Source organism: Zingiber officinale, chromosome 9A, assembly GCF_018446385.1.
Source record: "Zingiber officinale cultivar Zhangliang chromosome 9A, Zo_v1.1, whole genome shotgun sequence".
NCBI lineage: Eukaryota > Viridiplantae > Streptophyta > Magnoliopsida > Zingiberales > Zingiberaceae > Zingiber > Zingiber officinale.
Window position 1 is genome coordinate 31,781,400 of NC_056002.1, and position 15,732 is coordinate 31,797,131.

The following is a 15,732-nucleotide window of genomic DNA, read 5'->3' on the forward strand; positions in this document are numbered from 1 at the left end:
GATGCTGCCGCATCTTTGGAAAGTGGAGGCCGTTTTATTGTCACGCCAAAGATTCCACCCTCTATCGGATTCCGATCCGACGGACCAGGTTCAATCTCAGCGCCCACCGTCGCGCCTTATCCGCGAATCTGTGCCGCGTCGTGGCGCTGGCGGAGCCGGAAACGTCGGGAAAGCTCCTGCTTCTCCTTTCTCCCGCTTCTGGAAGGCCACCAATCGCTCGCTGCTCCGCTTATCTGAATCTTCTCCTCGCCCTTCTCCTCTTGATGCGGTCGATCTCAGCTTCGGTTCCCATCACATAGAGCCACTTGCGTTGCGATTGGATCGGGGGTTTCTCCCGTTCCTGGATAGCTCGCGGAATCGGGTGGGGGAATGGCGATGGGCACGCTGGTCTCCGGGAGAGGATTCGGCTCATCTGCTGTGCCGGGTACGCATTTCAGTTTTTTTTTTTTCCCCTTTGGATTTGGAAATTGATGCTTCCTAGTTTTGCTCGATCTTCTCTCTTTGAGAGAATCGTGCGGTGCGGTATTTGGCCCTGAACTTCCTAATGCCGCATTGAAGCTCTATCTTTGGTGTTGAAACTTGCAAAAATTGCTACTTTATAGTTGATTTCGGAAGAGGATTGATAAAATAGGAATGTAATAGATAAAGAATCTAGTTTTGTGAGGTTACATTGGTGGTTCAAGCAAGCATATATACAACAGTTGGTTAGACGGATCAGCTTGGCCTAGTAAAGTGCTACTTCAATTTAAAGTCTTTTAGTAGCTACTTGGATAAACTTCCAAACGAAAACAATTTCAAAAAGAATAGTTACATACCGAATCTCCAGCTAGTGTGACTTCAACAGAGCGACTGAAGAAGACAGAAAATCAATCGATAGTCCATTGCCTGCTAGCTAGACAAGCTTTGGCAAAAGGTCATATGAAGTTGTCCTAGCTCCGGTGTGTTTTCCATGCTTAGGATAGCATCTTAGTTTTCTCTTGGGTTGTTAACACCAAAAAATTTACTCTTTTCATCATTCTAATTTCTTTGAAAGGTTAATTATCTTAGTGCACAAATTTCATTATCATGCTGTTCATATTGAAAAACTTATGTGTTTTACATGCTAAAAAAACTATAAGTATTACATGATTAAAAATACCAACATAAATAAGCATAAGAGCAAAATGATGATTTGTTATCACCAGGGGGAGTGGGATACTTTTTTTTCCTTGGAAGGTGAGGCAGTTGAGATAAGTTCTATTCACAATGAATGATTAGAGTATTGCATGTTATGATGCAGGAACTCCATATCAAGTTAAGTGTGGTAGAGCTCATTATAAGAAGATATATTCCAAGTTATGTGGAGATCAATCTGCATGGGCTGGTGGCTTCATTTTGTTCCTGCAAAGAGAAAGTTGTTATTTGTCGAGATCTATCTTATTTCCTGTTACTTCTTGTTCACTTTCCAAGAATACCATGATTGCTGGAAATGCCTTCCTTGGGGAGGTGGCACATCCACCGCCATGCTATTTAGGTAATTGCTCAAATGCATGTCTGACTAATATCAGTTTCAGGCAGAGATTTCCAGCAAGAACAAATTGTTTTGTTTCTTCACATGGTCTCCAACTAATGCGGAGGAGAAAACTTGAGAATATTGGAATATCTAATGATCTTCATGATCAATTAGTATCACATTTGCCTACTAGAACACGCGCAAACTTCAAATCTGAGCAGTATGAGGTGCCAGAGTCACAGCTTGATTCACTAACTTCTTCAGAAGCATCCAGCGAAGCAGTTTTAATTGGTCCAAATGTTACAGAAGTATCTCCTTGGTGGAAACAGTTCCCTAAACGTTGGGTGATTGTGCTATTGTGCTTCTTTTCGTTTCTACTTTGCAATATGGACCGAGTAAGTTAACTCTTTTTCACACCTGCCAACAAATTCCTTCTTCCTTTATGATCATATTCTACTCTATGACTCATTTTTAGGAACTTGGGTACAAATCAAGAGAACTTGTATTTTACTAATCTCAATTTGAATCAGGTCAACATGAGCATCGCTATCCTTCCAATGGCAGCAGAGTTTAATTGGAATTCAGCAACTATGGGCCTAATTCAGTCATCATTTTTCTGGGGTTACCTACTTACCCAGGTGAGTGTTGGTTTAGGGGATATTTTTATACTTTCTCTAATTGACGATTGATCCTTCATAGTGTATTTTTTTTCCCATATATTTTACTTATTTGCTTTTCAATACAATTAAGAATATAGAATCTTCAACAGTACCTTGATGCCTAATTCTAATCCAATGTCTCAGGACTACAATTAATACTCTAATAAGCTTTTCCATATGTTCAGATTGTTGGTGGCATCTGGGCAGATAAAATTGGTGGTAAACTGGTTTTAGGCTTTGGTGTTGTTTGGTGGTCTATGGCAACAATTCTAACTCCAATTGCTGCTAAGATTGGACTTCCATTTTTGTTAGTTATGCGTGCTTTCATGGGAATTGGTGAGGTTAGTTTATATGATTCGTTCTTTTCCTTTTGCAAAGATTAATGATTTTTTTATGCTTAGAACAGGATAACCACATTGCAATACTTCTCCAGCTATTAGTCTCTCTCTCTCTCTCTCGCTCGCTTGCTCGCTCGCTACAGGTCAAGCTTTTCAAGGACTCCTGCCATCAATTAAACTTGTAGCATACACTCACAGGCAACACATGCAATCTTTTGGATAAGATGTCTTATTTTAAGATGGTCATAACAGATTTAGCGGGTGCTTGGTTGGATGGTATGGGAATGGGGAATGGGAAAGGAATGGAATATTGGTGCTTGGTTTGGGTAATTAGTGGTGGATCCCATGGATTCATTCCCCCAAACATGGGAATGGGCCATTACATAGCATTTTGGGGGGTATGGAAACCTTTCCATTCACATTCCTCACTTCTATCATACCCATTCCCATTCCCTTCCGGGAACCAAAGTCAGTAAGTTTTATCCATATATGTGAATCTGCATTGAAAGATTAATATCATGGCGATATATTAGATAAAAGAACGAAGAACTGGATAATTAAATTTAAAACTATTGAATACCGAAAATATGTTATGTAACTCATTATAACATCATCCGAAGTAACAAGGTTGATTGCTTGTGATGTCACTAAATCAATTAATGCTTTAGCATACATCAATTTTAAATTTCATTAACTTGGACCAAATTGAATGACATCATGCAGAGGCCAAAATACTAGTCGAAATACCTTGTTTCAGCCTATTATAACCTTCATGTGGCCTTCTAGACTACTTTTAAAACATTGAATAAAAGTATTGAAAAGAGAAAATTTGCCATCTATCTGATTATAGCATTATCTGAAGTACAAGGTATGACAGCAAGTCTGCAACAACCCAGCTTATTGTATTACGTGGAGCCAGTATGCATCTTGCCAATTATGCTGATTTCTCTTTTGGTGACTTGATATTTCATTATGCTTCACTGCTTAAAAAGTTGCAGCCCTACTTAGCATATCTCTATTTCTCCAATACAATAACTTAGCAAGATAAATAGGAGCTTAACTACTAGTTTAAGAATATAAGATAAAGACCTTTGTTTTCTGTATTGAAGAATGAAATAATAACACAACTCAATTTCAAGTGCAAATTGAATCTGGAACTGAAGGTGTTAATTTAAGACTTTGTTAGTTAGTATTGTTGATTATATTGAGATCAATTCTTCTGGTTTATTTTTAATTTACCCCTTCTTTAAAAAAAATTCAATCATTGCAATCATTTTTTTTTCAATTATGATCAGTTTAATACTTTTTTAATCATTTTCACAGGGAGTTGCTATGCCTGCAATGAATAACATACTTTCCAAATGGATTCCTGTATCCGAGAGAAGCAGATCTCTTGCACTGGTCTACAGTGGAATGTACCTTGGTTCTGTCACTGGCTTGGCTCTTTCACCAGTTTTAATTCATAAGTTTGGATGGCCTTCTGTTTTCTATGCATTTGGATCACTTGGAAGTATTTGGTTTGCTTTGTGGAATGCTAATGTATGCTTTACTTCTTGCACTTAACATTCTTATGATTCATTGTCTTTTCATTTCTTTTGTGTTGCCTTTAGAGAAGCTGTTGATTTTAATATGGCTGTGTACTTGTTTGGTTGTGCTTTAGTGTCTTCTGCACTAGGTTCACACCTTATAGCTATACAGATGCCAAAAAGAGCAGAGCGGTAGAAAATAAATAAATAGATAAGTTCTTACACACACACATAGTGGAAGTTATATTGGTGGGTGTTGAGTTTGATGAGGGTGTAACAACAAAAATGATGTGATGCATCTTTTCTATGGCCTAGAAATAGCTATATGAGTTTTTCCCATTTGTTTCTTGGTGAAATTTGGTTATCACGTTAACTTGCTGACATTTTTCTCTTCTGTCTACCTCAGGCACATAGTTCTCCCAAGGAAGACCCACAGCTTAGTGAAGATGAAAGTAAGCTTATCCTTGGAGGAAGTGTCTCAAAGGAGCCTGTCTCTTCCATTCCATGGAAATTAATCTTATCAAAGGCTCCAGTGTGGGCCCTAATAATATCCCATTTTTGTCATAACTGGGGCACCTTTATCCTCTTGACATGGATGCCTACTTATTATAATCAGGTACTTGACGTTTCTTTGGTCTTAACCATGTTGTTTGTGTTACTTAGGAAGATTTGTGTTATTGTCAGACCGATTTTATCACTGTCAATGTATATACTCAAGTGCTCAATCACTTCACCTTATAATTCCTGGTTACATGGAAATACATAACTTTTGGATGGTTCTAAATAGTTGAAACACATAGAAGACTTACGGAAACTCAAGGTTTACAAAAGCTTCTTGTGTGATTTCCGTGAAAAATACTTTTATCCCAATACAATTCTTTTATGGTGAATGCAATATCTAGTGTTTAGTTTATTGTTAGCTTCAAACCAAAGTCATATTTAGCTTATTTAGATGCTCCTCTGACTATGATGTACTAAACTCCAAAACACAGTATGCCACTACTTTCTCATATCAACCAATTAACTACTTTGGAATCATTCAAATTTTCATCAAGCTTATTTGATTGATTTTCCTCAGGTGTTGAAGTTTAATCTCACAGAATCCGGTCTCTTCTGTGTCTTGCCATGGTTAACTATGGCGGTCTTTGCAAATATAGGAGGCTGGATCGCAGATACTCTGGTGGCAAAAGGACTTTCTATAACCAACGTTCGTAAAGTGAGTACTGACTCTTCACTAGCTCACAACAGATCTTTTTGCCAATAATCATATTCCATGTTCAAGACTCTTGAAGTTTCTCCCTCCTTGCCATGAATTTCCTGTGTCCCATATTAGATTCTGTTTTCTGTTTGTGAAAATTCAATTTGTAGACATCTTCACATTTTATCTCAGAGACTTCAGAAACATCTAGTCCTATATACTTGATGGTTAATCCCACTTTTGTTTCTCGTATTGCAGATAATGCAGTCAATTGGCTTCCTTGGGCCTGCTTTCTTTCTCACACAGCTAAAGAATGCGAACAGCCCAGCCTTAGCTGTGCTATGTATGGCTTGCAGTCAGGTTTAACCCACGAACCAATTAACTCGATGCATTTATATAAATAGGATTATTCTACCAATGAGATGTCTGTGTCTATATATTTGAAAGAACAGCCCAAACAACACATTAGACTACCAATGAGAATCAAATAATGCAGTTGCAATTTGCAAGCACATTTTACTCAAAACTGGTTACTTACTGTCCTAGCACATTTGCTTGCCCTTCACTACATGTTAAAACTATACGTCACATTTTACGACATGCAAGATTGCTCTATACTGTCTACACTGAAGTACCTCCTACTCTTATTAAGCTGTTCTATAACGTTCAGGGTAGTGATGCCTTCTCCCAGTCTGGTCTATATTCCAATCATCAAGATATTGGCCCACGATATGCGGTATGTTTCTTTTCTGCTCTATCATACTCAACCATTTTCCAAGGAGCTACAAAAGAGTTTTTGATCGCTTTGGATGTTCCATATTATTGTGGAATTATGTTCTAGAAAATTGCCAACATTGTGCTTGACTTGTGTATCATATCAATTATATGAAAGTTTTTTATTTGCACTGAAGTATAATTCACATACCTTTTTGTTTCTCTCCATCTAATTAGGGAGTGTTGCTGGGACTATCAAACACAGCTGGAGTTCTCGCTGGAGTCTTTGGCACTGCCGTGACCGGCTTGATTCTACAACGAGGTAATCCTTCATCCTCCAGTTCTAGCATCCTTTAAACTGCTTCAAATCTTGCAACTCTATGACATACTTTCTCTGGATACAAAATTCTCAGGCTCTTGGGATGATGTTTTCAAGGTAGCCGTCGTCTTGTACATCATTGGCACTTTGGTTTGGAACTTTTTTTCCACTGGTGAGAAAATTCTTGACTAAAGAAGATGAGATGCATCGACTATCAACTAGAAAGAAAATAAGTCAGTCGCGCACAGAGACTAGAACCAAAGACCTCAATTTTTGGCAGCTCAAACCCAATCCAGCATTTGGAAGATGAACTCAAAGAGCCATTCGGACAGCAATACGAGCACATATTATTGCCAAACATCATACTTGTGACCGAGAAGTTCTACAATCATGGAGGCATATATTTTTTGAATTTCTTCTTCTTAATTATTCTTCTTAATTTTTTTTCTTCAATCTCATTGTGACAGGAAAAAGAAACAGAACAAAGAGCTTTTAATCTATTGCATTATTCTCCTGTTTCTGGTGCAAGTGCAATTAGGGGGTTTGTGCTGTGCTGCTCTACCAGCATGGGCTTCAAACTGTGATGTGCTAATCTGTGCAATTAGCATATAAAACGTTAGAATTAACCCTAAACCCGAAAAACATTATTATTAATTAGTAGACTGAAGTAAGAATCATTGTCCTAGAGTAAACAAGCCGAGCCAAGCTTAGATTAGATTAGCTGTGTTCAAGCTTGTATATTTATTTATTGAATTTTTTTAATCAAAAATCTTATTTAGCACAAACAGAGCTCAAATTTGTTCATGAATATTATTCGATATTCATTCGAATTGAACTCAACTATAACTTGTTATTCTTATAATTTACATTAAAATTTTATCTATTCAGAAATTTATATTATTTCTTTACTTTTAATATATTATGAATATTAGATTTGAAAAGAACATATTTTTTTTATAAAATATACTATTTTTGATAATTACATTTAATATAAATAAATAAATATTTTCATAAATTGTTCACAAATATTAAAATTCATTATTTTTCAAGTTTCTATTATATATAGATTTTTATAATTAAATGAATATAAATAAGTTTTTATTAAATTAAATATTTTTCCGAACATTCATTAATATCAAATATGGAAATTAAACCGAAAGCAAATATGGAAACTATGAATTAACAATGCCATTATTTTATAAAATAAACCACAAGTTAACTTTAAATTTAGAGAAAATATTTATATTTCGGAGCGAATTGAAATTATTCCTAATAAATTGTGAATTGTAGTTATCATCCCTCCCATCAACGGATGACGTAGCTGGTTTTTGCTCCGATCTTCAAATTAATTTTTAGTGACTGTGATCTTGTCCGAATGTGAGTAGACGGACACTAGAAAGATGACATTTACGTTGAGTGAAATTGTTCTAGAAAAAATGAAAGATAACACGTCTACTATAGTACTAACAATGCAAGATGAAATATCACAAGAAACTGCAACACGTATCACAAATGATGCACAACTACAAACAGCGGCTCGTCGTAGTGAGAGGGTTGTTAGGTAGAGTTGTCAGACGGATCAACCCGTGGCGGGGCGGGTCGGCCCGTGGCGGGCTAACCATTTGGCGGGATGGGGGGGGCCAACCCGCCAATTTGGCGGATTGGAAAATTTCCAACCCAACCCATTCTAAGGCGGGTTGCGGGTTTGGCGGGTCAACCCGCGGACCCATTAAAAATTTTTAAAAAAATTAAAAAATATTTCATATATTCAACATTTTACTTCCAAAAAATTGTCTACAATTAAATGTATACATAAACATGTATTTTAAATATAAATGAACACGAACGAGTACTTATGTTGGATGAAAAGTACTATTTTTATTTCAAAATTATAACAAAGAGAGATAATAAATTTACCTAAAACTTAGCTTACATGTGTTTTTCAACCCGCGGGCCGACCCGCGCGGGTCGCTGGCATAGGCGGGTCGGCCCACGGCGGACTTGGGTTGATAAAATTTCAACCCAACCCGCTTAAATTGTTTGGCGAGGCGAGCCAACCCGACGGGCCCAACCCAAATTGACGGCTCTATTGTTAGGCAACCTGAAAGATTCATGTTTTTGGGAGAGTCTTCGGACTTGATCCCAGGTAAACATGAACCTAATCCTCGAACATATGACGAAGCACTCCAAGATAAAGATGCAGTATCTTGGCAAAGAGCAATGAATTCAAAAATAAAATCTATGTATTCTAACAAAATCTGGGAGCTAGTAGAACCACCAAATGGTATAAAAGCTATTGGATGTAAATGGATCTACAAAAGGAAAAAAGGGACAGACAGAAAGGTGGAAACCTTCAAAGCAAGGCTTGTTGCAAAGGGGTATACTCAGAAAGAAAGAATCGATTATGAGGAAACATTTTCGCCAGTAGCTATGCTTAAGTCTATCTGGATACTTTTATCTATTGCTGCTCATATGGATTATGAGGTTTGGCAAATGGATGTCAAGACAGCTTTCCTTAATAGAAGTCTTGAAGAAAACATCCATAAGAAGCAACCAAAGGGGTTTATTGCAAAGGGCAAAGAGCATCTTGTATGTAAGCTCAATCAGTTTATTTATGGACTGAAGCAAGCTTCAAGATCTTGGAACATCTGGTTTAATGAAGTAATTCATTCTTATGGATTTATTCAGTGTCTGGATGAGTCTTGTGTATACAAGAAGTGTGACGAAAACGTGGTGATATTTCTTGTACTATACGTAGATGATATTTTACTCATTGACAACAATGTCAAAATGTTGTTAGAAGTAAAGGTATGGTTGTCCAAGTGTTTTGATATGAAGGACTTGGGAGAATGTGGGCATATTCTTGGGATCAAAGTAATAAGGGATCGCAAGAAAAGGATATTGTCCTTATCCCAAGCTTCATACATCAATACTATCCTAGCTCGTTTTAGCATGCAAAACTCCAAGAAAAGTTTTCTACCTTTTCGGCATGGAGTACCTTTATCTAAAGATATGTGTCCTAAGACATCAAAGGAGATAGAGGACATGAAGGCAGTTCCTTATGCTTCGGCTGTAGGGAGCCTAATTTATGCGATGCTATATACGAGACTGGATATCTATTTTGTCGTGGGCATGGTTAGCAAATATTAAAGTAACCCAGGACAAGGACATTGGACTGTCGTAAAGCATATATTGAAATACCTGAGAATGACTAAAGATTATATGCTGGTTTACCAGACAGATGATTTGCTCTCTATGGGTTACACAGATTCTGACTTCCAATCAGATAGGGACAATAGTAAGTCTACCTCAGGGTATGTGTTTACTTTGGGAGGTGAAGTTATAATATGGAGGAGTGTTAAGCAGAAATGCGTTTCGGACTCCACCATAGAAGCTGAGTATGTGGCAGCCTCTAAGGCAGCCAAAGAAGCTGTATGACTCAAAAACTTCTTGATGGACTTAGATGTGATTTCTTATTTGCCCAAAATTATCATAATTTATCGTAATAATAATGGTACAGTAGCAAACTCGAAGGAACCATGAGCCCATAAGGCAAGTAAACACATTGAGCAAGTATCACCCGACACGAGACACCATAAAATAAAGAGAAGTTGTTCAAGATTGCATCGAGGATGATAACCTGAATCCTTTCATTTAAAGGCCTTTCGTGAGGCAAGAGCTTTTTGATGGGTATGTTGAGGATGAGAATCAGATGTATGGCAGCATACATGGCGACATAGTCTTTTAGTATAAGTGGGAGTGTTAGGATGTATACTAAAAGCCTGGCTTTTTGTATAAACATTTAGTTTGAAATAAGAATCACATTAATCAAATGTCTACATTTATGTTAAATCTGGGTTGTCCATTTAATTTATATTGTAGATAATATGGTGTGAAGTGTCACACAGAAGATCATGTTATCAGTTCCTTATAAATTATAAATAGTAGCTAAAAACTAAGATGGAATGAGACAAACCCGTTTAGAGTGGTTATAGTGTAATTTGGTATTAGTTTTCTTAACTATAAAAATACACTAATACACCATGAGTGTATTGAGCATGACCATTTGAGGTTGTTCTTTTATACTTGACTACATAAAAGAACAAGACCTCCATTATAAAGTATGTGCTCTTGAGTCTGATATAATAACAAGCACATACTTAGTATTTATTTCTTTAATTTATCAATGGGTGAGATTTATTCAGTTAGATCAATAGGTCGATAAGTTGGGAAATAATATTATTTATATGGTGTGTTGTTGATTATAGAAGAAACGTATCCTAGTAATCTAGGTTGATGATGTCCCTTGAGGAGCTCATGGGATTGTCATGTAAACCATGCAGGTGGCCTAAGTCCAAATGATAATAAAGTTGGGTGGTACTACTCTTGAAGCTAGATATTAATTAAGTGAGCTGTCGAGAACTCATTTAATTAAGGCATCGATATCTTAAATACGGAGATTCGCCTTTCATGATAAGAAGGAGCTCATATTGTAATATGGGATTGGTGCGGTAGTGCAATAATAACTCTTTAGTGGTATGAGTTATTATTGATGAACTTGAGTTGGGTGTTCGGGGCCACAGGAAGCTCAAGCTCTCGGGAGACCAAACCAATTCTCCTCATGGTTCCTGTTGTAGCCTTTTATTTATAAAGTCTATATCCACAAAGTCCACTTCTACCCAAGTAATGGGTCGCCACATCCTTGCTTGGTGCAAGGGGGTCAACCAAGAAAGGGCTTGAAGCTAAGAGGTGGTCCGAAGCTTGGTGCCCAAGCTAAGAGCCCACCACTAGAAAAGGAAAAGGATGTTTTGTTTTAAAATAAAATTTTGTTAAAATCTTTCATTTTTGTAGTTATCTACAATGGTTAAAAGAAAGATTTTAATTTCCTTTATAGTCATCCTCATGGTTTTAAAAGAGAGTTTTAAAATTTTAAATATTTCCTTTTATAGTACAAAAGATTAAAGAGAGATTTTAATTTTGTTAAAATCTTCCTTATTTGTAGTTATCTATAATGTTTAAAAGAGATATTTTAATTTTGATAAAATTTTTTCTTTTTTGTAACCATGATTTAAAAAAAGAAGTTTTAATTAATCTTCCTTTTGTAGTTGTCTCATGTTTTAAAAGAAGATTAATTTTAAAACTTTCTTTTGTTGCCATGTACAATAGGAAATTTAAAATAGAGATTTTAATTGTTGTTAAAATTTTCTTTTTTAAGGGGAGGTCACAAATAAGGAAGTTTTAATTATGTTTAAAAATTTTCCTTTTTGTCATGACCAAGGATTATAAAAGAGAAGGAGAGGGTGCCTCATGAGACATACAACCTTATTCTCTCCTTTCTTTTCCTTGGTGTGGTTGGCCCTTCCTCCTTCTCTCTTCTCTCTTCATAGGCCTGCAACACACCATCCTTTCTTCTCTTTCTTTCTTCTTTCTAAGGTCGGCTCATCTCTTCTTGGTGGCCGAAACTTGAAAAGAATTGGAGAAGACTCTATCTTGGTAGTCGGTTACTTGAAGAGAAGAAGAAGAAGAAAGTTTCCTATTTTGGCATCCCTTGGTGGCTCAAGAGTCTTGGAGGAAAAGAAGGAGCTTGGGTGGATTTCATCTTGGTAGATCGTCTCCCACATGACGTCGAAGAGAAGGAGATAAATACAAGAGAAGAGGTCTATAAACTACAAAGAAATGTATAACTAGTTATTTGTTTCGCATCATAACTAGTCCATGTTCTTTGTATAGATCTTAAAAATCAACACAAGAGGCTACTCGATTTAGGTTATCGTTTTTGTTATCGATTTTATTTTTTGATTTCATATTTCGATATTGTACTCTATTGAGGTCTCAGTAATTAAACTTAATTTCGTAAGAAGTTAAATATATGATTTCTTCAAAGACTTTGTCTAGGAAGTGGATGCTCCCATACCCAAGAAGACCTAGTGTCTCATGTTTAACCAGGAAGTCGATCTTTGAAATAAATATTTAATTAACTTCTGTAATATAGTTTAACTTATAAGAACACATCGATTAAACTTGGAGTAAAATATTAAGTATCACTTCGAATTCAAGTTTAACTTAAGAGGATAATTTGGATTAATATTGTTAAGCATCGTTTGCAATCCAAATTTAACTTCAGTAGAGCATATGGGTAGCTATGATAGTTCTATACTTGTACAAATTTTTATATTGGGGAACTAGAACGGTGTCCGGGTATAGCAACCAACAGTGACAACACGCTTAGCGGTAGAATTCAACTCATCTATTCGCCACAAAGTCGCTTGCTCTTTTTGTTCAAAGATACTTTTCTTTTGTTTGTCTTTTGATCTTTTGGAGCTTCAAAATCATATTTGATTATTAATAAAACTTCAAAGTCGGTTTTAAAAAATATCTCCATTCGCTTTTTCCATAGGGTGAATTTTCCCTTAAATTTTGGCGGGTATATACTTGGTCTGGCCATTGTCTTGTTTGCTTCGGTCAGCGATTAGTCTTTTTGAAGTGATTGGGCTCTGATACTACTTGTTAATCCCAGTGGGGCTGGCTAGAGGGGGGTGAATAGCCTGTAATCAGAGTTAGAAGAATCTCTTGTTATTTGAACAAAGAAAGGATGCAATATTAATTAAGCAATTATAACTTTAAAGAAGAACATCATAAGAGGAAATAAGTAAGAAGACTACAGTATTTTTACTTGGTTATAATTTAGGTGGTTGTTAATCCAAGGTAGATGAAAGCTCACTAAAATTCTCCTTCGTTGAAGGCAAAGAAGCCTCTTACACTCTTTAATAGCTCAGAAATATACTAGAAAATGAATAAAGAAATTGTTATTTAATTCCTAGCTCTAGGTGCCTTTTTATAGCTCATGGAAAATTTTATCGGTGGCTTGAAGGTGCCTCCAAGATAGTCCAAAGCACCTTCAATGAGACAAGTTTTATTGCCAAATATAAAACTTTACCTTTAGCTAACGATTATTGAAGGCGCATTCAATAGGCTGTATGGCACTTTCGATATTGTTCATGCGAGGCACCTTCTAAGCCATTGAACGCGCCTTCCATGAGGCAGATCAACCTTTTAGCTGATCTTTGTTTGCTTAGGTGATGCTCCGATTAACTGGAGTTGAGCTCACCCGAACCTAATTCCGACCTTCTCCTCGAGCAAGTTTCCTCCCCATTTTCTCATCTCTTGAATATCACGCACGTCCTTATTGTCCACCGGTGTACTCTTCCATAGCTCCTCGTCCCTCGGATGCACCGAGCCCGTTGACTCCTTTCCCATGATATCCTTCTAGTCCGCTGCGTCTTCCGCTCGACTTCTTGTGCTCCTAAGTTTCTGCACACTTAGACATAAGACATTAAATACAAATAGAACCTAACATAACTTGTTTGACTACGTCAAAACTATAATGGGGTACTTACAGGCTTGCCTTTGAAACAAGAATCTGAGATCTAGAAGTCAACTGAGTTTATAAGGAAATTTGCTTTACACTTATCTTTTGTATGTATAAGAGATGAGCATGCTTGTGTAAATCTGACCAGAGTTATTACTGTCCGACTATATGAAGGAGGATTGTCATGTATAGGGGTGGCAATTCAGTTCGTGTTCGGGTTCGGGTTCGGGTTGACAGGTTGGCGGATTGGCAAATGACAACCTGAACCCGACCTGATTATTAATTCGGGTCAAACTATTCAACCTGAACCTGATCTGTTTATTTGCACTTGACCCGAACCCGACCCGTTTGACCCGTTTAACCCGTTTAATCCGTTTGACCCGTTTGACCTGAACATGACTTGAATTCAATAAAAAAAAATTTATATATTAAATTAAAAATTAAAAATAACATTTATCTACACAAATTGAAAATCCATGTCATAAATGATAAACCATAGCAACATTGCAACCAATAGCACATCTCTATATTTAGGGTTTTTAACTTTTTTAAATTTGTAATTTTAGTTTAAATTTATAATTATTTATAAATGAGTTTGCGGGTTGTAATTGGGTCATTTCAGGTTGAACCGAACCCGACCTGTTTATTAATTGGGTCAATTCGGTCAACCCGATTTCGACCCGAACCCGAAACTACCCAACCTTAACCTGATTTTTTCGTGTTCGGTTCGGGTCGTATTTTCGTGTCAGGTCAAAAATTGGCACCCCTAGTCATGTAAGGAAAACCCGTAGGGTCATTAGTAACGATCGGTCATATGCTAAAAGACTTATCTTGATTAGGAAGTGAGTCCCTTTGTTCTAGCCGGACTTATGACGGGTCGGATCTATGATAGGTCAAACTTCCCAAACTTGGTCGGTTATCGATTGCTCGGATATATGAGATGTCTTAATACAAGAATGGGACACTAGGTCCCTTAAGTCCGACCGATTTCAGGGTCGGTAGGTCGTCTCATTATGAAAGCCTTAGCCTTGAGCGAAGGTTAAAGTCCTATTGAGACTAATATGTTGGCTGTCACTTCCCCTTGACTTTGACGGTCACATCACCTTGACTTTGAGTACCACATTATACCAAGTCCACCCGTAACATTCCGTATCAAACATAATCTTATAGGGATTAGTATAACCCCATTCTTCTTAATTTAAAAACAAACTCAAATTTTTTAAGAAACTATAAATATATATGGCTTAAAAAATGATTCAACTATAAACATACTCATGAAAGTTCAATGAGTACTATTGTCCATAAAAAAAAATCACATCGAGAATGGAACAAATCTCTTGGAAAATTTTGAGAAATCACACATGTACATTAATTAAAGTATAGCAAATTTTAATTCGATGCATTAAAAATTAAACAACATAATAATTAATGTTCATCAAAAGCATCAATTAAAGTAATGAAATTTATTAAAAAATTTCATCAACAATATGACACTTACATAGACTAAACGAGGTTTATTGTTGTCTCCTTCTATTCTCCAGCCGATATCAAGAGAAATCGGCAGCCGCAAGTGGAGTTGGAACGAAGAGAAAACATTGATTTGGAGAGTTAGGACTTCTTTACACTAAATGAATAATAATCGGACTCTAATTTATATTTTTTAGAGCCACATGCACATAATATATTACTTCCGTCTGATATTTGCAAAGCAATTAACGATAGATATCGATATATTCTCTAAAATAAAAACTAATGGTGGAAGATATAAATGGGTACCGAAATATTTTAGCAGAAAAAATTAGAAATAATAGGGATATAATAATGTATTTCCCATAAAACTGCTGCAGCCTATACTATCCGTGGATGAAGATCTGACCGTTCAAAAGGGACAGCAGCTAATCTTGATGCATTATTTACCCCATTTTGCTAATCTTAAAGTCGGCTCGGAGCCCTGTTTACTTACACGCCCGAAGAAGAGCACATAGATGAACCAGTTTGAAAGCTTTGAGCTCTGTTTAAAATTAATTAATTAATTAAAAAAATAAATCAAATTTAAATAATCATTTCAGCAACTTGATTAATTTTAATTTTAATTATTTAAATTTAAGATTTAAGAA

At 36.3% G+C, this 15,732-nt stretch overlaps 1 protein-coding gene across 1 annotated transcript; it reads left to right on the top strand.

Moving 5' to 3' along the window:
* The first annotated feature begins 124 nt into the window (after nucleotides 1–124).
* Nucleotides 125–6,764, top strand: LOC122020944 (ascorbate transporter, chloroplastic-like). The gene is made up of 11 exons (XM_042579001.1): nucleotides 125–424; nucleotides 1,280–1,887; nucleotides 2,023–2,130; nucleotides 2,337–2,492; nucleotides 3,813–4,028; nucleotides 4,422–4,631; nucleotides 5,094–5,231; nucleotides 5,472–5,573; nucleotides 5,884–5,949; nucleotides 6,165–6,249; nucleotides 6,341–6,764. Exons 1-11 carry the CDS (start codon nucleotides 370–372, stop codon nucleotides 6,436–6,438), a joined length of 1,842 nt encoding a protein of 613 aa, XP_042434935.1. The 5' UTR covers nucleotides 125–369; the 3' UTR covers nucleotides 6,439–6,764.
* The last annotated feature ends 8,968 nt before the right edge of the window (nucleotides 6,765–15,732 follow it).

Excerpts from the sequence above, each read along its gene's own strand:
- LOC122020944 (XM_042579001.1), top strand. The coding sequence starts at position 370 with ATGGCGATGGGCACGCTGGTCTCCGGGAGAGGATTCGGCTCATCTGCT. Across the intron at positions 2,493-3,812 it reads CTTTCATGGGAATTGGTGAG|GGAGTTGCTATGCCTGCAAT; the intron begins GTTAGTTTATAT and ends TCATTTTCACAG. Across the intron at positions 6,250-6,340 it reads CGGCTTGATTCTACAACGAG|GCTCTTGGGATGATGTTTTC; the intron begins GTAATCCTTCAT and ends CAAAATTCTCAG.